Source organism: Zeugodacus cucurbitae, chromosome 5, assembly GCF_028554725.1.
Source record: "Zeugodacus cucurbitae isolate PBARC_wt_2022May chromosome 5, idZeuCucr1.2, whole genome shotgun sequence".
NCBI lineage: Eukaryota > Metazoa > Arthropoda > Insecta > Diptera > Tephritidae > Zeugodacus > Zeugodacus cucurbitae.
The window spans coordinates 25306495-25330511 of record NC_071670.1 but is presented as its reverse complement, the minus strand read 5'-3'; the positions used below and the strand labels follow the sequence as shown (position 1 = coordinate 25330511).

General features: G+C 37.5%; 1 protein-coding gene and 1 long non-coding RNA gene across 4 annotated transcripts; one reads left to right on the top strand and one right to left on the bottom strand.

Annotated features, from left to right (window-relative positions):
- Window positions 1-953: 953 nt before the first annotated feature.
- LOC114804968 (uncharacterized) lies at window positions 954-2339 on the bottom strand. The gene is made up of 3 exons (XR_008471617.1): window positions 2001-2339; window positions 1198-1582; window positions 954-1135 (listed from the first exon to the last, which is right to left on the bottom strand). It is a non-coding gene; the product is annotated as an uncharacterized LOC114804968 (long non-coding RNA).
- Window positions 2340-2455: 116 nt separating this feature from the next.
- Window positions 2456-13104, top strand: LOC128922368 (NADH dehydrogenase [ubiquinone] 1 alpha subcomplex subunit 5-like). Of its 3 annotated transcripts, none has more exons than XM_054232642.1 (3): window positions 2456-2655; window positions 11936-12097; window positions 12848-13104. In XM_054232642.1, the coding sequence occupies exons 1-3, from the start codon at window positions 2641-2643 to the stop codon at window positions 13037-13039; spliced, it is 369 nt and encodes a 122-aa protein (XP_054088617.1). In that variant the 5' UTR covers window positions 2456-2640; the 3' UTR covers window positions 13040-13104. The 3 variants fall into 3 exon arrangements, with proteins under 3 accessions (XP_054088617.1, XP_054088618.1, XP_054088616.1); XM_054232643.1 differs by having other exon boundaries at window positions 2507-2525; XM_054232641.1 differs by having other exon boundaries at window positions 2508-2549.
- The last annotated feature ends 10913 nt before the right edge of the window (window positions 13105-24017 follow it).

Genomic DNA, 24017 nt, shown 5'->3' with positions numbered 1-24017 from the left:
AATCAAATACATGCAAGGCCCATTAAACGGATCTTTTATGTGACAGTTCTCAAGTCTCTCTAGGTCAAGTCAAGCATCGGTAACTGGAGCTTAAGGCAAGACATTTATTATATTCAACAATTACGTAAATTATATCGTTTCGTCCTTGATGTTGACTATTGTTTAGCGAAGCTTCTATTGCGTGCTTCGAATTGACAGTGAGATGAAGTATTATTGTATCACCCTCTTCTATTCCATATTTTGGCTTTAGAAAACTTATATTTTACGTTTTACTTATTTAAAAATGCATGGTTCAATAATTTAAACTTTAATTAGTCTGCATATCACTGATTTAAATAATACTCGCAAAATAATAGCTCAAAACAAAACTTGTTCAAACACACGAGAACTTTGGTTGTTTCTTTCTATCATTCAGGGTGCTGAATGAGAGAAGAGTTGAGTTAAATGTTCATGCACATTTTAACCTTTGTTGCAGATGTGTGTATGTAGTGGTGTTATTATAATTTTTTTTAATGTGTTGGAGTTTCAGTACCCATGACTTACTGGGTGGCATACTACCCTGCAAGGCAGGTTCCGGGGAATTCTTCGGTGAAAAGAAAGAGAGCGGTACTAGCACTTTCAATGAAAGTTTCTATGCCATTCTTAAGAGCGAATTGACAAAAGTACTCGAAACTCTTGTGTACGTGTGATCGTTCTTCCCTTTCTTGCACATTACATTCATCTTTAGCCCATTATATATACCTCTTGCACAATTCGGAGAATGATCTTGGTACAATCACGGATGAAAAACCGAAGACTGCGAACGAAAACTCCACGTGCACTTTCAGAACTGAGACCCACAGAAGCCCTGAAACTATACCCGCTATTTTCGGTTAGTTCTACCAAAACCCGAAATGAGAATTTAATAACAAAATCATTAATTATATTACATATATATTGAAAATTTCATGCCATTTAGGTGTTTATTATTACATTTAATTTTTACATGTATAATCGTACTACACTATATACATATGTACGTTCCAATTCTGCATAAGTATATATTATTGAATAGTTGGACAATTTTTGCTATCGGACAAAGGCTGGAGGAAGAGTGGCAAATCTCAAATTCCCCGTGTGGCATGGAAAGTGTCCTCTTAATTGAACATACAAGAAGTTTTTAAATTTCTATTATCACAAACATTCACTTAAATTTACCCTTTAATTTCAGTGTTTTAGCTGCTAGTGGCACGACCAATTGAGGTGCCGGTAAGTCCAAAAATACTGCAACTGCTTTGTCCTCTAGCTCATTTGCAAAACCCATTTATAAACGGTTACAAACACATCTAAACCATGTCGTTCCAATTCTTCACGTGCTTGCGTTGACCAAAAGGTTTAATTGCACGTAAAAAAAAGTGACATTAAACCTAATATCTGGTGTGTAAATAATTTGTGTTCGATGAAGCAGCGTTTGCATCCATAGTTCTGGATTCACTTGCAGCATCCATCCAGCATTCCATCGCTTCGAAAGTTCTACACTGCTACCATAAGTGACACCAATGAGGTTGCGCACCTTTAACGCGCCGTATGAGGTTTGAAATATCTGTATGGAAAAATAATTAGAATTTAAGGCAAGATAATATTATTATTTTCAACAATTATTTAAGTATTCAATGATTTCGGCCTTGATGTTGACCATTGTTGGCGTAACTTCTATTGCGTGCTTCAAATTGACAGTACGATGAAGTAAGGTATTACTGTATCACCCTCCTCAATTCCATATTTTGGCTTTAGAAAACTTTTATTTTACGTCTTACTTATTTAAAAATGCATGCTTCAATAATTTAAACTTTAATTATGCTGCAGATCACTGATTTAAATAAAACACGTTAAGTAATATTTCACAAGCAACCCTATGTAGCTCAAAACAAAACTTGTTCAAACACACGAGAACTTTGCTTGTTTCTTTCTGTCATTCAGGGTGCTATATGAGAGAAGAATTGAGGTAAATGTTTATGCACCTTTTGCCCTTTGTTGCAAATGTGTGTATGTAGTGGTGATATTAAAATTTCTTTAAATGTGTTAGAGTTTCAGAAACCCATGGCTTGCTGGGTATAATACTATAACGAAAATGGCACCAGAACAAACTAGAATTGACATTCGAAAAGGATAACTTGCCAGATGTATCCAGACATCGATATTCGTAGTTGCCAGAATGTTCGAATGGCGTTGTATCGCTTACAATCGACTATATAAGGACTGCCGAGCTGGCAGCAAGACACAGTTCTAATAAGAGAGTTGTCGAGTAAAGTGTAAACAAGCTATAAGTTAGAGTTGTAAACTCGTATAACAAGTAATAAAGTGTTACGTAATAAGGAATTAGTAAAAAAGATTAGTGTATAGCCATTAAAGAGGGACTTTTATTTGAACAGATTTTGGAAATGCGTTACAATACATTTCCCATCGAGGTTACATGACATAGAGTTTTTACGATAAATTCTGGGTTGAAGGAAATCGATAATGAAATAATTTTTATCGGTAATATGGTAATAATAACATCACAAGTACTGGTAAAATTGTTTGCAACCTTTCTTCGATGTTAATTATTTCTTATTATTGTTAAAACAATTAAGACAGTTTAAATCGATAATACTTTTAAGAATGGCTACAAAATTGGTATGTTAAATTGTAAATTAGAATATGAAGAATAAACATGGGCGTGTGTGTATTTAATTAAATTTAGAATATCTGTAATTGTGATATTATGTCATAAGTTAATTTTTATCAAATAGAAAATTTCATTAATGATGAAGGTAATAAACAAAATTAAATGCAAATCACAATTTCAGTCACAAAGTGTATTCTGCATATTTACGGGTAGACACAAAACGACAAGAATGGATAATTAAGTTAATCAAAGATTCCAATTAGAACAGTAGTTATAGTAAACGAAAAAGTCTCCATAGCCCAAAACTTGTATGTATTTGATTTTGATTTCCAGATATTTTATATCGAGATTTTGAGTCGAGTCTGTACTTAATACTGTTGAATATTTGGTCCATATCACCCATGAATAACAACTTATCCATGTGTTATATACAGGTTGTCTATAGATTGTTTATTACGAGATATCGATTTCTAAATTGATCACCATGATATAACAATAATCCAAACGGGAAGCTCATGTAATCTACGATTAAGTGCCACTTGAACATACATACATACAAGAACTATTGCTATTCGACTAACCAAATAGGGCATTATTCGAATAATAATATTCGGTTTGCACTATTCGTAAAGTCGTCAGTCATCGACTATTCGTATAGTGCAAGTTCATTAATGTTCTTATTTTATTGAAAAAAAGTGAAAAATTAAAACTAAAGACGAAAAACTAAACGAAAGACTTGTTAAGAATACAAAAAATAACAATGATTTCACGGTAACTATTAAGTAATGACAAAATAGTTTTTAACCGTTTCAACTGGTCGAATGTATTAAATCAGTATTTTTTATAAAATGACTATTTTGATATAAGGATGTTAAAAGTTTAACATTTGTTGGTTGCAAGCAGCTTCTACGTGGTGTCACAATGTTCACCATGGAAACTTTAAAAACTGTTTGGATATCAAACAATTTTCATGTATTCGAATAGTGACAGTATAACTATTTGAATAACCATAGTGGAACAACTATTCGACTAGTCGTAACATTGCGACTAGTACCGCTTAATCAAGAATGATAGAAGACAAGATTACGACAGGCGTTTACAGTTAGTTATTTTGAGTTTTGAGTTCCTGTTGAGTGACAAGTTTCACGACTACGAACACGCGAGCAAAACAAAATTGCACGGTGGTACAAAACAATAAAACCAAAACAAAGAGCTGAAGTCAAGGCTTGTGCTTAATTATTATTTAAAATTTTAAGAGAAAAATGTATTAATTTGAAAAAGAAGTCCGCAATGGCGGAATTAAACAACAATAGTACAAAAAAGTCGTTTATAAAGATTTTTTCTCACTTTTCCAACCAACAAAAAAGTTGGCAAAATGGCGAACTTTTTGTAACAAAACATATAATTTTAATTATAAATATGCATGATTATATTAGATCATTTTATAAATGAAGATTTTAAGAATAACGTTCATTGTGATATTTTATCTGCACATTATTCAATTTGGTTCACTATGTTTCACATTTCCTTTTTCCATTTGACAATTCTTCTGTTGCCTATTCCCATTCGTTGGTCGTGAACGCTCAGCCTGTCGTAATCTTGTCTTCTATCATTCTTGCCGCTTAATATTCGTACGAACGGTTACGGTACCTGCAGTTGTAGTTGAATGTTCTTTATCAAGCATTGAACTAAAAAAGGTTTCTTCGTGTATATATCTTATTGTGGTCCTATAGACTTGATAATTGTTAAAATCTCCAATGATTATTAGTGTTAATTAGTTAGTTATTATAGAGGACTTACATAATGAGATTCTGCAATCAAATATCTGACAGAAAAATCTGAAAAAGTGTGAACAAAACTATTGTACTCTCTGTAGAACATGTTGCGATAGTATAAAAATCGTACAATATAAACAATCATATGTTACATACATAATCAAATTGTATTGTGTTTTAAATTAATTGATAGAATATGCGAAAGAAGACAATATGATTAATTTATAGTTCATAAACATTGATGTTTATTTATTTAATTAAGTAAATAATATTATTAAAATTCCTATTAGTTATACATATGTACATGGCTTAATCTTTTCTTGCTCGTTTGTCTTTATTTGTAAGTATATGTAATTCTTCTAAACCACTGATAAATACAACACTTCTATTAGTTATACCATACAACATATAATTTCATAATATTTGCTTTTTAGCTACCATGGTCAATTTATATTTTCTGTTTCTTATTTTTGGAATGTTCCTTGTTAAAGACATTATTTTAGTAACTAAACAACAAATATACCTTATTAACTTAAATTTTTGGTTCGTTGTGTTCGTTGCGAAGGAGACAAATGCGTTGAACGGAATTTACGATTCGATTGTCGCATTTACAGAGTATCTATTTTACGTTTGCGAGTATTTTCACTTGCGCAACGCATTACAGAGTAACCCCAAAGAACAATTTCGAATCTCCTTTTCTATATGTATGAAGTAGTACCTTGGCATGTATATCATAGCATATCATACTGCTTGGCATGTCCATCTACTTTGGCAGTAAGTATACCCCACAGGTCCTCTATGGGGTTGAGATCAGAACAAAGCTGGCAAAACCAATAATTGGATATTTCGGGACTGAAAAAATGCTTTCGTAGCGAGAGCCATATGAATGGGGCGTCTTGCTGAATTATCCAATTTTCGTCATGAAAATTCTCAGCAAAAGGAATGAGCTCAGTATCCAGTAGATCAATGTGTACTTCGGGATTCACTTTAGTTGCTAAAGGCAGCCCGTACTATTACAATTCTCCCACCATGACAAGTTTCTTTTGGATGTCATGTATCTCACCAATATTTGTGATGGCCATCTGGTCCATTAAATTAATTTTTTTTTTCATTTTCAAACTCGTCCTCCCAAAACCGATATTTATCGCAAAACAAAATACGTATTTAGCTCTTTTTTTATCCTAGTAATTTCAGAAGTAGACGTCCTGATAGACATGCTTGACACATTAGCGGTATTGGACAAAGTTGGCAACTTAAAATTGTTCTTTGGTCAATTAGATTGAAATACCTTTTCTAGGTGATTTGCAAAGCAATTTGCCTTTTCCTCATTACTTCGTGCCCAATTACCATTTGACTATCTTATAGGCATGTTGGAATCTACCGGAGGCTTAAAAGACTTTTGGGCTTTCCAAAGAGACTTGCTAGAATTTGGCCACAGTTTCTTTATATAATTTTCAGTGCTGTATTCTTCCTCGCGTTTAAGCGCTTTTTTTAACTTACATACAACAGATTTCAGTTGAAGCTGAGTAGAAGGAGAGCGATGTATCTGCCATTCGCGTCTAGCTCGCCTTTTTTCTTTCACAAGCTTTTCTATTTCATTATTAGTGATTTTTCTAAAAACCTTAATGTTTCTGTTTGGTGTTGGCAAGACAGCTGCATTAGTTACTACATTAAATTATTTTATACTGTTTGCAATATCTCTTCCTGTATTTATTTTTAAATCTATGTTAATGTGGCTACTGTTATATTTTCTATATTTCAACCAGTTTTTTTTATGAGTTGTTAGAGAAACTTTCGGCTCAACTATCATGGGCTGTTCGCATAACTTTATTAGTACAGGAGAATGATCAGAAGATAAGTCAGTACATGTATCTACTGTTATTAGCGATCTATCTATATTTTTGACTACAGCAAAATCTATTAAGTCTGGTAGAGACCGACCGATTAATCGGCCGTGGTATCGGCATCGGCCAGTATCGGCCACAAAATTAAGCATCGGCATCGGCCATATTTGGCCGATTCCTAGCCGATTCTTTCTACTTCTTTCGGATTATACTAAAATACATTTTTTTCTTTTTTGATTTCTTTAGAGCATAAAATTTGAATTCTTCTGTTTACCATATAAAATACAGTGAATCACATTTGACTAAACTAACAATTCATCATGGTGATAATTTAAGTCTAGTATAAAGAAATTCAACAATTTTGCATTAATGAAAGGTTTTATTTAGCACTGCTAGAAACATTCGATTTATGTCAAATATGTACAGTTTTGTTCAAAGTTGTTGAGATTTTGAAGATAATGTCATAAAGTCACTATTATAGAAGCATTCGTAACTAGGTTAATTTATTTTTAAAAGTTTGCCATAGACAGGGTCACGTAATAATCACTTGATGCTGGCCTGGACTATAATAAGGAGCATGGAAAAGAAACTCCCAAACAAGCTTCCGAAGTTTCTATTGAGTCACTATCACTATTTGCCGCCTTTCACAATGTGAGATATAAATGACAAAAGTCATCTCTTTGAAAATAACGGATTCTTTTTTACTAGACCTACTATTTTCGAATATTGGCCTTAATGGTCATATTTGTCCTTAAGGCACTATACCAGTGTAACCCATGAAAAATTGGCGATTTGAATTTTTTTAAAGAAAGTACTCGGTCGAATGTTTCGAAGTTTTTTGGACATAATAAGGTGTACTTTCAACTATGTTTTTAAGATTTTTATTCTACAAAAATTTTGAAAAATAAAGGAGTTATGGGTTGTCTTGGGAGGTGCCAAAAAAAAAACAGTTGCCCAACTGCTGACATGATTCCGGCCGAATGAGTAACTGAAACAGAAAAATTTAAAAAGGTTATTAAAGTTGAATATATTCCCTATGCAATGACTTACGATTATTGAAAAATATCAAACATTAACAAAATGGCGTAGTTCTGAAAAAAATTTAGATTTTTATGTAAAAAATGGTCGTTTTTTAAATGCCAAATTGGCATTTTTCAACAAATCAAAAAGATCGTAGGTTATTGTATAGTAAATATATTCAAGAACATTCAGTTTAAATTTGAAGTTGATCGGTCAATATCTCGTTGAGTTATAATGTCAGTAATTTTGTGAAAAGTCGTTTCGAGAAAAACGCGTTTAAAGTTTCGACTATAGCGGCTAATACATGTGAGTGATTGCTCTTAAAAACGCTGCCATTCAAAAACTATTCAAGATACGACCTTACCTTTCACAGGATATTTTTGAAATTATAAACTTTCGAATAAGCAAAAAATAAAAAATCGATTTTTGGAAAATGTCACACCGGTATACCCCCTTAAAGGAAAAAAGCTATATTGCTGATTGCAGATTCGCTTTGAGAAAACGCGAATAACTTATTTGTTCTATCAATATATATCTTATTATAATAATTTATTTAGTTTTGAATATTAATTAAACCACTAAACAACTTCATATTTACATATGAATTGAGTTGTTTACCTATTTTGTGATGTTATTTGTCTTTGTTTTTATTTTGTTACCATACTAATTTTCTAAATAATGTTGTTGATGAAAGAATCGGCATCGGCCGATTCTTTGCCAACTGGCCGATTAATCGGCATCGGCATCGGCCAAAATTTTGGTATCGGTCGGACACTAAAGTCTGGTATTTTGTTTCTATCACTGGGCCAGTATGTCGGCTTACCAGGTGATATTATATCAAGGTTATTGTGCCTATTTATAATAGTGTAGTACAGCTGCCGTCCTTTCGGATTAATAAGACGTAGCCCCAGTACATGTGTTTTGCATTGTAATCTCCACCTGCTGGAAATCTTGGATCTAGCGTTCCAAAAAAGTCTTTAAATTCAAACTTAAGGCCCATTTCATGCTTCATAATTTGTTGAACGCACTGTCTAGTGATTGGTAGGCCGAATTCTACTTTTATCTGCCTGCAATTGCTTAGTGATGAATTGCGTCTCTAGGTCCTCTTATCAACCAGTACGCTTGGCTCCATAGTTTTGAGGATTTTTCAAATAATTTGAAACTGAATTACGATGTGGGTTCTCTGACGCAGCAATTCGACCAATGTTTATGCCCGCTTCATGCTCCGCTCTTCATCCGATAGTTTTGTACCACGTGACATTTTAAATATATAACTATTCTAAAATGATTAATTACGTTTCTATGAACTAGATTTAATACTTATAATTTACATCTTTTCCAATTTTTTCACTTTAGTTAAAAAACAAACTTTATATGTTGTCTGTACCGCTGCCAGTGCACAAATACATGAATATGCATATACAGAGGTAGTCAAAATTATTTACACATCGGACGTTTTTTTACAAGTTCCACATAAAAAGCTTTTGCTTGTTGTTGTTGTCGCAGGGTAACAAAATGTTATGTTGTTGAAAACCTTGATCTATTCACTTTGGCTAGAATAGCTAAAATTAAGGCGGAGAAATAAGCAAATGAACTGAAGACTCGCAGTAGTCAAAAGTATTTACACACAACTTGAAATGGATTATCCTGTTCTTATTTAATGATAACTATAAAATTTTAATGTTCAGTATAAGTTCCTATTCTAAGGCGATAAATTCATAATTGGTTACATTACCATTGGCATCAATAACAGCCTGCTATATGGTCCGAATTGATTCAACCCAATTATGCACTAAGTTAACAGTTAATTTAGACCAAATGTATAATTATTTTCTATGAAGAATACAAATCGCAATAACATTTTCAACTAACGGTACCTGAAATGAGACGAATAAAAGAATGTTAAACGTTATATACAAACAAAATATGTAAACCAAGAACACTGCATAATAAAAAAAATTACCGTTATTAATTCACGATATATAATGAAAAAATAAGAAATTATTATTAAAATTTAATTGTTTTATTTGAAGTAATAAAAAATGGAAGTTTCTTGAAGTTTCTGCTAAAGTATAAAAAAATTTAACGCACTTAATAACAAATTATCCATCCAAAAAATAATTTAGTATCACAACAAACTTTAACATTTTAAGATAGTGCATTGGGACATTCATAAACGTCATATAAATCCATTGCATATTTTGACAAAGCATGAAAGTAAAATAGAAGGGATGGGATCATGTGTAGAAGTTCACGGGAGGATAGGATCATGTGTAGAAAATCACGTAAGTGAGGAAAGTTTTTGATTGTCATTTGGGAGTGGCCAGAAACGATTCTTCTCTTCATAGTTCAAACAGCTCACGACTTCCGCTTTTAGACCAAGTACCCTCTGGTTAGTCAACAAACAGCGTTTGTTGTTGGTGGGAGGAGCGCAAATTTGGTGTTAGATTTATGGTGGGAGTGATACTCCGTCGCCGAGTCCTGGCATTCACCCCGATGGATGAACTTCTAGCCACAATCCGCATAAAAGCGAGGTTAGCGGTTATCGCTTATTTGCGCCAACGCCCACCGGAAGAACGCTGCCCCCGCCACGATTTCAAAATCGTGCTTGGCGATTTCAACGTTAGGGTGAGTAAAGAAGGTGTATTTGGCACAACAGTCGGAAAATTCAGCCTCCATGACGAAACATCGCCAAACGGCCTGAGGCTGATTGACTTCGCTGGGGCCCGAAATATGGTCATCCGTAGTACCAGATTCCAGCACAAGAAAATTCATCAAGCAACATGGCTGTCTCTTGATCGAAACACGCTTAATCAAATCGATCATGTTGCGATAGTCCGAAGACATGTCTCCAGTGTTTTAGACGTTCGTACGCTCCGATGACCAGATATAGACTCGGACCTTTATCTGGTAGCAGCGAAGAAACGCACTTGTCCCTGTTCAGCAAAGAACGCCCACCAACAAACACAAGGAAGGTTCGACGTCGAAAAGCTGCAATCGCAACAGACAGCCAAGAAATACTCTGCTCGACTTGCACTCCTGGTCTCTGAGAGCACTCATCAGCATCTCGACATAAGGCAAACTCACTGCGTACCGCTGCAGCCGAAATTATTCGATTTCGGCAACGACAAAAAACAGCTGGTACGATGAGGATTGTCGTCTCGCAGCGGAGAGAAAACATACTGCCTACTTCGCAACGTTGCAAACGCTCACAACACGTGGGGGACGGGATAGATATCGAGAGCTGAAAATGGAAGCGAGACGCATTTGCAGACAAAAAATAAAGAGAATATGAAGAGCGTGGGTATGAAGAGCTTGAGAAGCTGGCCGACAGAGGTAATGATCGAAATTTTTATGAAAAGATTCGGCGACTAACTGATGGTTTCAAGACCGGAGCATTCTCATGTAGAGACCAAGATAGTAATTTGGTAACCGATGTCCAGGGACATGCTGGGATTATGAAGGGCACACTTCTCTGAATGGCAGTGAAAGTACAACACAAGGAGATAGTGAACCCGATTCCCCAATCGATGACGATAGAACAGATGTTCCATTACCCGTCCATGAAGAAATCCGAATAGCAATTGCCCGCTTGAAGAACAACAAACAAGAATATTGGGTTGCATGCATCAGCTTCTTTGCAGAATATGGTCGGAAGAAAGCATGCCTGACGATTGGAATCTCAGTGTGCTCTGCCCAATCCATAAAAAGGGAGATCCCACAATCTGTGCCAATTACCGTGGGATAAGCCTCCTAAATATAAGACCCATGAAAAGAGGATCGACACACACCACCTTTTTGTCGATTTTAAGGCTGCTTTCGGCAGCACGGAAAGGAGCTGCCTTTATGCCGCTGTGTCTGCCGCAAAACTAATACGGCTGTGTAAGTTAACGTTGAGCCCGAAACACCAAAAGCTGCGTCATAATTGGGAAGGACCTTTCCGAGCCTTCGATACCAAACGAAGTTTCGACAAGGTGACTCACTATCGTGTGACTTCTTTAACAATGATGCTGGAAAAAATAATTCGAGCTGCAGAGCTAAATCCAGGAAGTACAATCTTCTATAAGAGTGTACAGCTACTGGCGTACGCCGATGATATCGATATCATTGGAAACAGCACCCGCGCCGTTAGTTCTGCTTTTCCCGCGAATGGGTCTGGAGGTGCATGAGGACAAGACGAAATATCTCCTGTCATCAAACAAACAGTCAGCGCGAATTCGCGTCTTGTCTCCCACGTCACTGTTGACAGTCATAACTTTGAAGTTGTAGATAATTTCGCCTACCTGGGAACCAGCATTAACAACACCAACAATGTCAGCCTTGAAATCCAACGCAGAATCACTCTTGCCAACAGGTGCTACTTTGGACTGAGTAGGCAATTGAAAAGTAATGTTTTCTCTCGACGAACCAAAATCAAACTACAAGTCGCTTACCATTCCCGTCCTGTTTTATAGTTACAGCGGCTCCGCTGGCTAGGTCATTTTGTCCGAATGGACGAAAACACTAGCTCTGAAAGTGTTCGATGCAGCTCAGCTTAGCCGACAACTGTATTGTATTGTATTATGATTTTTTTTAGAAATCGGCTTATTTTATAAGCTAGACAAGTATGGTATTAGAATATATTAATTTTGCAGTTTTTCTATTTCTAGACCACTGGCTTGACTGGTTTGGCAGTAGCAAGTAATCCTCATCACACTTTGAGTGCTCTTTATGGTAAAATATTAAGAGCTCTAACCAAAATGCCTCAAGACGCTTCGTATAGGAAATATACCGAAAAAGTGGTTCAAAATAGACTAAAAGCAGTAGAAGCGGTAAGATGAATATACAGTAAAAGCTCTTTATTCGCGGGGTATATGTTCCATAAATTAATGGTAATTTATATGGGATTAGGATATGTTCCTAGTTGACAAAAAAAAAACAAATAGGTATATAAAAAAATGATTTAATTGAAGTTTTTGAACATTTTAACAAATTATCTTAAGGCTTAGGCAATGGTTTGAAGAATTTTGTAATTTTTTCTTGCTTAGCAGTTTTCAAAAGCTCCTTCAATTCAGACTGATACAGAGCAGTCGCATTAGCAATTTGTCTCTTAAATATTAGACTTTCTTCCATAGACGGATCAATGTTCATAAAGAAATCGGAGAGCTCATTTGCCATTTTTAAACCTTCACTAAGATTTTTCAAATTTAATGTCACGTTTCTAGTGCTTGTTGAAGCCTCTTCTTCAATAGGTTGTGTTCAGTTCCATGTGAGCCCCTTCTATATGGAAATTTTACCAAAAGTTCGAAAATATTGCGAAAATAGTGGAATATTTAACATTTTCTTGTAATAAGATCTATTTTACTTTTTTATTAGTCCATTCGACAAGAATATTGGGTTGGATACCTATTGGAATAATTTTATTATTATGTATGTGCTTATTAGATCCGCGAATAAAAAAATTTTTAGTCGCGAATGTAGAAATTGGGTCTCATTTTTTTAATCCGCGAATAAAGGAAGCGCGAATAAGGAGCTTTTACTGTACTTGTTTTGGGTATTTGCATACATGTGTATCCTTGCAGTTCAAGGACACCACCGCTTTGGAAAAAGAAATTTCTTGTGGACAAGTTGAGGAATTAATCGTACAAGCTGAGAATGAACTCATTTTAGCCCGCAAAATGTTAGGATGGAAACCTTGGGAGTCTTTGGTGAAACCAGCCCCACAAAAGCAATGGAATTGGCCGCCAGCTAAAATTGACGAACCAAAGATCTAAACAATATGATTGTAAATAAATGTGATAAAGCCTCATTCGGTAGGAAGAGGATTTATAAAAAAGTATATATAATTATTTTAATAGAGTTCATACGTATGTATGTAAAATATTACGTATTGCTAAGTGCAATAGGAACAACAGCAATATTCACAAAGTTCTTTCCACTGCTTCCTCACGAATTCAAAGCGCAAGTGGCAACAATGCAAACAGCATTTGCCATCAATTGTGTAAGAAATATAAAATATGCGAAAAATAAAACTTATAATAGATATTATCGATTAGATAAGCGTAATAGAACACACTATTTAGCAATTCAAACAAACAGGCAGTGCTTGTGGTGCAACAGTGCGTAAAAATGTCATATTAATCATGCGCAGTAGTGTTGCACCATTTTCTTTGGTGAAAAAAAGTTTAAATCTGGGCAAAAAAATGTTTACAACTTCGTTTCTAATTGCGTCAATGCCTTACGGCTTATTTAATCAATTATAATTAATAACAAGTTAAAAATATTATAAAAATTGTATTGTCCTTTTTGACAATACTTTGGTCTCTGAGCCATTTTTAACATTGTGAATGGTCTACATAAGTAAAACAAAATGTGGTAATACTACCACAGGCGGCGATAGAATTTTAAATGAAGAATCCGCATACTCTGGCTGCTTTCGTAAACGTAATATGCAATGCACAATATTCGTAAATTCATAAAATTCATAAATTTTAATAACATTTCATGCGAATGAGATGTTATTAAAAATATATTATTAAAATTTAATTGTTGTTGTTTTCACTTGTAAAATTAGATTAGAGCTAATAAATTCTTTAATTTAAGGTTATTTTTTCGCTTAAAGTTTTTTTCAGCTGGCCACGCACATCATTGAGAAAATCGTCCAAAGAAATTGTCTATGCTTTTTCTAAATTATGTACTTTAGAAGTTAATATTTAAGATTTTTAGCATCCTCCATACAAGACGTTTTTAGGCAATACACGCCTTCGGGGAGATGTGAGCAGAGCTTACGCTTATTAATGAGATCCCTTTTCTTTGTTGATGAGCATGCGTTTATGAATGGAAATGTTTTCTATCTGAAGGTTTAAACCTATATATATAAACTATACGACAGAATGGAACATACACATCTAATTAGATTTTCAGACATCTATGCATGTACATATGAACGCATATTCTTCCAAATGACATTAGAAGTCGGGCATTCTTCTTCTAAACAATGAAAACGCATCCTTCGCTAAAGTCTGATACATACATATTTATAAAAATTTAAAAATTTTTCCCTGCTCCTGAAAATGACATCGTTGTTAACTGTACATGAGTTATGTTCCCAGGTGCGTGGTAATTTCCCTCATATTAGTGTTTCAGACTTCTCGTCTTTTATGTTCACTGCTTAAGGCGCTGAAAAAGCAAGTGATAAACATCTGTCGTAATATGTTCTTTCATCGTTCTTCGTGTGGAATACATAAAAATATTTCTAATTCTTCCGACGACAATGGGCAGCTGTAGTGCTGCCATTAATATGCAAAATTTAAAATTGCTTAAAGCTCTAACGATTCTAACGTTATTTTTCCAGCAGAAGCTTAAAATAAAAAAAATTGCTTTGATATATCATTTGTAATAACAATAGATAAATTAAAACAAATAATTCTTCTTCTTCTTGACTGGCGTAGACACCGCTTACGCGGTTATAGCCGAGTCCAAAACAGCGCGCCACGTATCCCTCCTTCTGGCAGTTTGGCGCCAATTGGTTATACCAAGCGAAGCCAGGTCCCTCTCCACCTGGTCCTTCCATCGGAGTGGAGGTCTCCCTCTTTCTCGGCTTCCACCAGCGGGTACTTCAGAGCTGGAGCACTTTCATCCATTCGAACAACATGACCTAGCCAGCGTAGCCGCTGTTTTTTTATTCGCTGGACTATGTCTATGTCGTCGAATAACATACAGCTCATCGTTCCATCGTCTGCGGTATTCGCCGTTGCCCATGTTTAAGGGACCATAAATCTTGCGCAAAACCTTTCTCTCGAAAACTCCTAGTGCCGTCTCATCGGATGTTGACATCGTCCACGCTTCTGCACCGTAAAGTAGGACGGGAATGATGAGGGACTTGTAGAGTTTGGTTTTTGTTCGTCGAGAGAGGACTTTACTTTTCAATTGCCTACTTAGTCCATAGTAGCACCTGTTGGCAAGAGTGATTCTGCGTTGGATTTCCAGGCTGACATTGTTATTGCTGTTAATGCTGGTTCCCAGGTAGGCGAAATTATCTACAACTTCAAAGTTATGACTGTCAACAGTGACGTGGGAGCCAAGACGCGAATGCGCTGACTGTTTGTTTGATGACAGGAGATATTTCGTCTTGTCCTCGTTCACCACCAGACCCATACGCTTCGCTTCCTTTTCAAGTCTGGAAAAAGCAGAACTAACGGCGCGGGTGTTATTTCCAATGATATCGATATCATCGGTGTACGCCAGTAGCTGTACACTCTTGTAGAAGATTGTACCTTCTCTATTTAGCTCTGCAGCTCTTATAATTTTTTCCAGCATCAAGTTAAAGAAGTCGCACGATAGTGAGTCACCTTGTCTGAAACCTCGTCTGGTATCGAACGGCTCGGTGAGGTCCTTCCCGATCCTGACGGAGCTTTTGGTGTTGCTCAACGTCAGCTTACACAGCCGTATTAGCAGCTTTAAAGTCGACAAAGAGATGGTGTGTGTCGATCCTATTTTCAGGGGTCTTCTCCAAAATTTGTCGCATGGTGAATATCTGGTCTGTTGTTGATTTTCCAGGTCTAAAGCCACACTGATAAGGTCCAATCAGTTTGTTGACGGTGGGCTTTAGTCTTTCACACAATATGCTCGACAGAACCTCATACGCGATGTTGAGGAGGCATATCCCACGGTAATTGGCGCAAATTGTGGGGTCTCCCTTTTTGTGTATTGGGCAGAGTACACTGAGATTCCAATCGTCAGGCATGCTTTCTTCCGACCATATTCTGCAAAGAAGATGATGCAAGCACCTTATCAGCTCTTCGCCGCCGTATTTGAATAGCTCGGCTGGTAATCCATCGGCCCCCGCCGCCTTATTGTTCTTCAAGCGGGTAATTGCTATTCGAATTTCTTCACGGTCGGGCAATGGAACATCTGCTCCATCGTCGTCGATTGGGGTATCGGGTTCGCCATCTCCTGTTGTTGTACTTTCACTGCCATTCAGCGGGCTGGAGAAGTGTTCCCTCCACAAACTCAGTATACTCTGGTCATCAATAACTAGATTACCTCTGGGGGTCCTACAGGAGTGTGCTCCGGTCTTGAAACCTTCAGTTAGTCGCCGGATCTTTTCGTATAATTTTCGAGCATTACCCCTGTCGGCCAGCTTGTCAAGCTCTTCATACTCACGCATTTCGGCCTCTTTCTTTTTTTGTCTGCAAATGCGTCTCGCTTCCCTCTTCAGCTCTCGGTATCTTTCCTATCCCGCTCGTGTTGCGGTCGATCGCAACATTGCGAGGTAGGCAGTCTGTTTTCTCTCCACTGCGAGACGACAATCCTCATCATACCAGCTGTTTTTTTTTGGCTTTTCCGAAAACCAATGGTTTCGGTTGCAGCTGTACGTAAGGAGTTTGATATGCCGTCCCACAGCTCCCTTATACCGAGATGCTGATTAGTGCTCTCAGAGAGCAGGAGTGCAAGTCGAGTAGAAAATCGTTCGGCTGTCGGTTGTGATTGCAGCTTCTCGATGTCGAACCTTCCTTGTGTTTGTTGACGTGTGCGCTTTTCTACAAAGAGGCGGGTGCGTATTTTAGCTGCTACAAGATAGTGGTCCGAGTCGATGTTGGGACCACGAAGCGTACGCACATCAGAAACACTGGAGACATGTCGTCCATCTATCACAACATGATCGATCTGGTTGCGAGTGATTCGACCCGGGGACAGCCAAGTAGCTTGATGGATTTTCTTGTGCTGGAATCTGGTACTACAGACACCTTCTTTAAAATTTAATTGTTTTATTTGAAGTAATAAAAAATGGAAGTTTCTTGAAGTTTCTGCTAAAGTATAAAAAAATTTAACGCACTTAATAACAAATTATCCATCCAAAAAATAATTTAGTATCACAACAAACTTTAACATTTTAAGATAGTGCATTGGGACATTCATAAACGTCATATAAATCCATTGCATATTTTGACAAAGCATGAAAGTAAAATAGAAGGGATGGGATCATGTGTAGAAGTTCACGGGAGGATAGGATCATGTGTAGAAAATCACGTAAGTGAGGAAAGTTTTTGATTGTCATTTGGGAGTGGCCAGAAACGATTCTTCTCTTCATAGTTCAAACAGCTCACGACTTCCGCTTTTAGACCAAGTACCCTCTGGTTAGTCAACAAACAGCGTTTGTTGTTGGTGGGAGGAGCGCAAATTTGGTGTTAGATTTATGGTGGGAGTGATACTCCGTCGCCGAGTCCTGGCATTCACCCCGATGGATGAACTTCTAGCCACAATCCGCATAAAAGCGAGGTTAGCGGTTATCGCTTATTTGCGCCAACGCCCACCGGAAGAACGCTGCCCCCGCCACGATTTCAAAATCGTGCTTGGCGATTTCAACGTTAGGGTGAGTAAAGAAGGTGTATTTGGCACAACAGTCGGAAAATTCAGCCTCCATGACGAAACATCGCCAAACGGCCTGAGGCTGATTGACTTCGCTGGGGCCCGAAATATGGTCATCCGTAGTACCAGATTCCAGCACAAGAAAATTCATCAAGCAACATGGCTGTCTCTTGATCGAAACACGCTTAATCAAATCGATCATGTTGCGATAGTCCGAAGACATGTCTCCAGTGTTTTAGACGTTCGTACGCTCCGATGACCAGATATAGACTCGGACCTTTATCTGGTAGCAGCGAAGAAACGCACTTGTCCCTGTTCAGCAAAGAACGCCCACCAACAAACACAAGGAAGGTTCGACGTCGAAAAGCTGCAATCGCAACAGACAGCCAAGAAATACTCTGCTCGACTTGCACTCCTGGTCTCTGAGAGCACTCATCAGCATCTCGACATAAGGCAAACTCACTGCGTACCGCTGCAGCCGTAATTATTCGATTTCGGCAACGACAAAAAACAGCTGGTACGATGAGGATTGTCGTCTCGCAGCGGAGAGAAAACATACTGCCTACTTCGCAACGTTGCAAACGCTCACAACACGTGGGGGACGGGATAGATATCGAGAGCTGAAAATGGAAGCGAGACGCATTTGCAGACAAAAAATAAAGAGAATATGAAGAGCGTGGGTATGAAGAGCTTGAGAAGCTGGCCGACAGAGGTAATGATCGAAATTTTTATGAAAAGATTCGGCGACTAACTGATGGTTTCAAGACCGGAGCATTCTCATGTAGAGACCAAGATAGTAATTTGGTAACCGATGTCCAGGGACATGCTGGGATTATGAAGGGCACACTTCTCTGAATGGCAGTGAAAGTACAACACAAGGAGATAGTGAACCCGATTCCCCAATCGATGACGATAGAACAGATGTTCCATTACCCGTCCATGAAGAAATCCGAATAGCAATTGCCCGCTTGAAGAACAACAAACAAGAATATTGGGTTGCATGCATCAGCTTCTTTGCAGAATATGGTCGGAAGAAAGCATGCCTGACGATTGGAATCTCAGTGTGCTCTGCCCAATCCATAAAAAGGGAGATCCCACAATCTGTGCCAATTACCGTGGGATAAGCCTCCTAAATATAAGACCCATGAAAAGAGGATCGACACACACCACCTTTTTGTCGATTTTAAGGCTGCTTTCGGCAGCACGGAAAGGAGCTGCCTTTATGCCGCTGTGTCTGCCGCAAAACTAATACGGCTGTGTAAGTTAACGTTGAGCCCGAAACACCAAAAGCTGCGTCATAATTGGGAAGGACCTTTCCGAGCCTTCGATACCAAACGAAGTTTCGACAAGGTGACTCACTATCGTGTGACTTCTTTAACAATGATGCTGGAAAAAATAATTCGAGCTGCAGAGCTAAATCCAGGAAGTACAATCTTCTATAAGAGTGTACAGCTACTGGCGTACGCCGATGATATCGATATCATTGGAAACAGCACCCGCGCCGTTAGTTCTGCTTTTCCCGCGAATGGGTCTGGAGGTGCATGAGGACAAGACGAAATATCTCCTGTCATCAAACAAACAGTCAGCGCGAATTCGCGTCTTGTCTCCCACGTCACTGTTGACAGTCATAACTTTGAAGTTGTAGATAATTTCGCCTACCTGGGAACCAGCATTAACAACACCAACAATGTCAGCCTTGAAATCCAACGCAGAATCACTCTTGCCAACAGGTGCTACTTTGGACTGAGTAGGCAATTGAAAAGTAATGTTTTCTCTCGACGAACCAAAATCAAACTACAAGTCGCTTACCATTCCCGTCCTGTTTTATAGTTACAGCGGCTCCGCTGGCTAGGTCATTTTGTCCGAATGGACGAAAACACTAGCTCTGAAAGTGTTCGATGCAGCTCAGCTTAGCCGACAACTGTATTGTATTGTATTATGATTTTTTTTAGAAATCGGCTTATTTTATAAGCTAGACAAGTATGGTATTAGAATATATTAATTTTGCAGTTTTTCTATTTCTAGACCACTGGCTTGACTGGTTTGGCAGTAGCAAGTAATCCTCATCACACTTTGAGTGCTCTTTATGGTAAAATATTAAGAGCTCTAACCAAAATGCCTCAAGACGCTTCGTATAGGAAATATACCGAAAAAGTGGTATATAAAAATAGGTATATAAAAAAATGATTTAATTGAAGTTTTTGAACATTTTAACAAATTATCTTAAGGCTTAGGCAATGGTTTGAAGAATTTTGTAATTTTTTCTTGCTTAGCAGTTTTCAAAAGCTCCTTCAATTCAGACTGATACAGAGCAGTCGCATTAGCAATTTGTCTCTTAAATATTAGACTTTCTTCCATAGACGGATCAATGTTCATAAAGAAATCGGAGAGCTCATTTGCCATTTTTAAACCTTCACTAAGATTTTTCAAATTTAATGTCACGTTTCTAGTGCTTGTTGAAGCCTCTTCTTCAATAGGTTGTGTTCAGTTCCATGTGAGCCCCTTCTATATGGAAATTTTACCAAAAGTTCGAAAATATTGCGAAAATAGTGGAATATTTAACATTTTCTTGTAATAAGATCTATTTTACTTTTTTATTAGTCCATTCGACAAGAATATTGGGTTGGATACCTATTGGAATAATTTTATTATTATGTATGTGCTTATTAGATCCGCGAATAAAAAAATTTTTAGTCGCGAATGTAGAAATTGGGTCTCATTTTTTTAATCCGCGAATAAAGGAAGCGCGAATAAGGAGCTTTTACTGTACTTGTTTTGGGTATTTGCATACATGTGTATCCTTGCAGTTCAAGGACACCACCGCTTTGGAAAAAGAAATTTCTTGTGGACAAGTTGAGGAATTAATCGTACAAGCTGAGAATGAACTCATTTTAGCCCGCAAAATGTTAGGATGGAAACCTTGGGAGTCTTTGGTGAAACCAGCCCCACAAAAGCAATGGAATTGGCCGCCAGCTAAAATTGACGAACCAAAGATCTAAACAATATGATTGTAAATAAATGTGATAAAGCCTCATTCGGTAGGAAGAGGATTTATAAAAAAGTATATATAATTATTTTAATAGAGTTCATACGTATGTATGTAAAATATTACGTATTGCTAAGTGCAATAGGAACAACAGCAATATTCACAAAGTTCTTTCCACTGCTTCCTCACGAATTCAAAGCGCAAGTGGCAACAATGCAAACAGCATTTGCCATCAATTGTGTAAGAAATATAAAATATGCGAAAAATAAAACTTATAATAGATATTATCGATTAGATAAGCGTAATAGAACACACTATCTAGCAATTCAAACAAACAGGCAGTGCTTGTGGTGCAACAGTGCGTAAAAATGTCATATTAATCATGCGCAGTAGTCTTGCACCATTTTCTTTGGTGAAAAAAAGTTTAAATCTGGGCAAAAAAATGTTTACAACTTCGTTTCTAATTGCGTCAATGCCTTACGGCTTATTTAATCAATTATAATTAATAACAAGTTAAAAATATTATAAAAATTGTATTGTCCTTTTTGACAATACTTTGGTCTCTGAGCCATTTTTAACATTGTGAATGGTCTACATAAGTAAAACAAAATGTGGTAATACTACCACAGGCGGCGATAGAATTTTAAATGAAGAATCCGCATACTCTGGCTGCTTTCGTAAACGTAATATGCAATGCACAATATTCGTAAATTCATAAATGCATAACAGCCCTATTTCATGCGAATGAGATGTTATTAAAAATATATTATTAAAATTTAATTGTTGTTGTTTTCACTTGTAAAATTAGATTAGAGCTAATAAATTCTTTAATTTAAGGTTATTTTTTCGCTTAAAGTTTTTTTCAGCTGGCCACGCACATCATTGAGAAAATCGGCCAAAGAAATTGTCTATGCTTTTTCTAAATTATGTACTTTAGAAGTTAATATTTAAGATTTTTAGCATCCTCCATACAAGACGTTTTTAGGCAATACACGCCTTCGGGGAGATGTGAGCAGAGCTTACGCTTATTAATGAGATCCCTTTTCTTTGTTGATGAGCATGCGTTTATGAATGGAAATGTTTTCTATCTGAAGGTTTAAACCTATATATATAAACTATACGACAGAATGGAACATACACATCTAATTAGATTTTCAGACATCTATGCATGTACATATGAACGCATATTCTTCCAAATGACATTAGAAGTCGGGCATTCTTCTTCTAAACAATGAAAACGCATCCTTCGCTAAAGTCTGATACATACATATTTATAAAAATTTAAAAATTTTTCCCTGCTCCTGAAAATGACATCGTTGTTAACTGTACATGAGTTATGTTCCCAGGTGCGTGGTAATTTCCCTCATATTAGTGTTTCAGACTTCTCGTCTTTTATGTTCACTGCTTAAGGCGCTGAAAAAGCAAGTGATAAACATCTGTCGTAATATGTTCTTTCATCGTTCTTCGTGTGGAATACATAAAAATATTTCTAATTCTTCCGACGACAATGGGCAGCTGTAGTGCTGCCATTAATATGCAAAATTTAAAATTGCTTAAAGCTCTAACGATTCTAACGTTATTTTTCCAGCAGAAGCTTAAAATAAAAAAAATTGCTTTGATATATCATTTGTAATAACAATAGATAAATTAAAACAAATAATTCTTCTTCTTCTTGACTGGCGTAGACACCGCTTACGCGGTTATAGCCGAGTCCAAAACAGCGCGCCACGTATCCCTCCTTCTGGCAGTTTGGCGCCAATTGGTTATACCAAGCGAAGCCAGGTCCCTCTCCACCTGGTCCTTCCATCGGAGTGGAGGTCTCCCTCTTTCTCGGCTTCCACCAGCGGGTACTTCAGAGCTGGAGCACTTTCATCCATTCGAACAACATGACCTAGCCAGCGTAGCCGCTGTTTTTTTATTCGCTGGACTATGTCTATGTCGTCGAATAACATACAGCTCATCGTTCCATCGTCTGCGGTATTCGCCGTTGCCCATGTTTAAGGGACCATAAATCTTGCGCAAAACCTTTCTCTCGAAAACTCCTAGTGCCGTCTCATCGGATGTTGACATCGTCCACGCTTCTGCACCGTAAAGTAGGACGGGAATGATGAGGGACTTGTAGAGTTTGGTTTTTGTTCGTCGAGAGAGGACTTTACTTTTCAATTGCCTACTTAGTCCATAGTAGCACCTGTTGGCAAGAGTGATTCTGCGTTGGATTTCCAGGCTGACATTGTTATTGCTGTTAATGCTGGTTCCCAGGTAGGCGAAATTATCTACAACTTCAAAGTTATGACTGTCAACAGTGACGTGGGAGCCAAGACGCGAATGCGCTGACTGTTTGTTTGATGACAGGAGATATTTCGTCTTGTCCTCGTTCACCACCAGACCCATACGCTTCGCTTCCTTTTCAAGTCTGGAAAAAGCAGAACTAACGGCGCGGGTGTTATTTCCAATGATATCGATATCATCGGTGTACGCCAGTAGCTGTACACTCTTGTAGAAGATTGTACCTTCTCTATTTAGCTCTGCAGCTCTTATAATTTTTTCCAGCATCAAGTTAAAGAAGTCGCACGATAGTGAGTCACCTTGTCTGAAACCTCGTCTGGTATCGAACGGCTCGGTGAGGTCCTTCCCGATCCTGACGGAGCTTTTGGTGTTGCTCAACGTCAGCTTACACAGCCGTATTAGCAGCTTTAAAGTCGACAAAGAGATGGTGTGTGTCGATCCTATTTTCAGGGGTCTTCTCCAAAATTTGTCGCATGGTGAATATCTGGTCTGTTGTTGATTTTCCAGGTCTAAAGCCACACTGATAAGGTCCAATCAGTTTGTTGACGGTGGGCTTTAGTCTTTCACACAATATGCTCGACAGAACCTCATACGCGATGTTGAGGAGGCATATCCCACGGTAATTGGCGCAAATTGTGGGGTCTCCCTTTTTGTGTATTGGGCAGAGTACACTGAGATTCCAATCGTCAGGCATGCTTTCTTCCGACCATATTCTGCAAAGAAGATGATGCAAGCACCTTATCAGCTCTTCGCCGCCGTATTTGAATAGCTCGGCTGGTAATCCATCGGCCCCCGCCGCCTTATTGTTCTTCAAGCGGGTAATTGCTATTCGAATTTCTTCACGGTCGGGCAATGGAACATCTGCTCCATCGTCGTCGATTGGGGTATCGGGTTCGCCATCTCCTGTTGTTGTACTTTCACTGCCATTCAGCGGGCTGGAGAAGTGTTCCCTCCACAAGTTTAAATCTGGGCAAAAAAATGTTTACAACTTCGTTTCTAATTGCGTCAATGCCTTACGGCTTATTTAATCAATTATAATTAATAACAAGTTAAAAATATTATAAAAATTGTATTGTCCTTTTTGACAATACTTTGGTCTCTGAGCCATT

Bases quoted from the DNA above. Each gene is read 5' to 3' on its own strand.
- LOC128922368 (XM_054232641.1), top strand. From the start codon at position 2,523: ATGGTAATAATAACATCACAAGTACTG. The intron at 2,550-11,935 runs GTAAAATTGTTT...TTCTATTTCTAG, and splicing joins TAATAACATCACAAGTACTG to ACCACTGGCTTGACTGGTTT. The intron at 12,098-12,847 runs GTAAGATGAATA...GTATCCTTGCAG, and splicing joins GACTAAAAGCAGTAGAAGCG to TTCAAGGACACCACCGCTTT.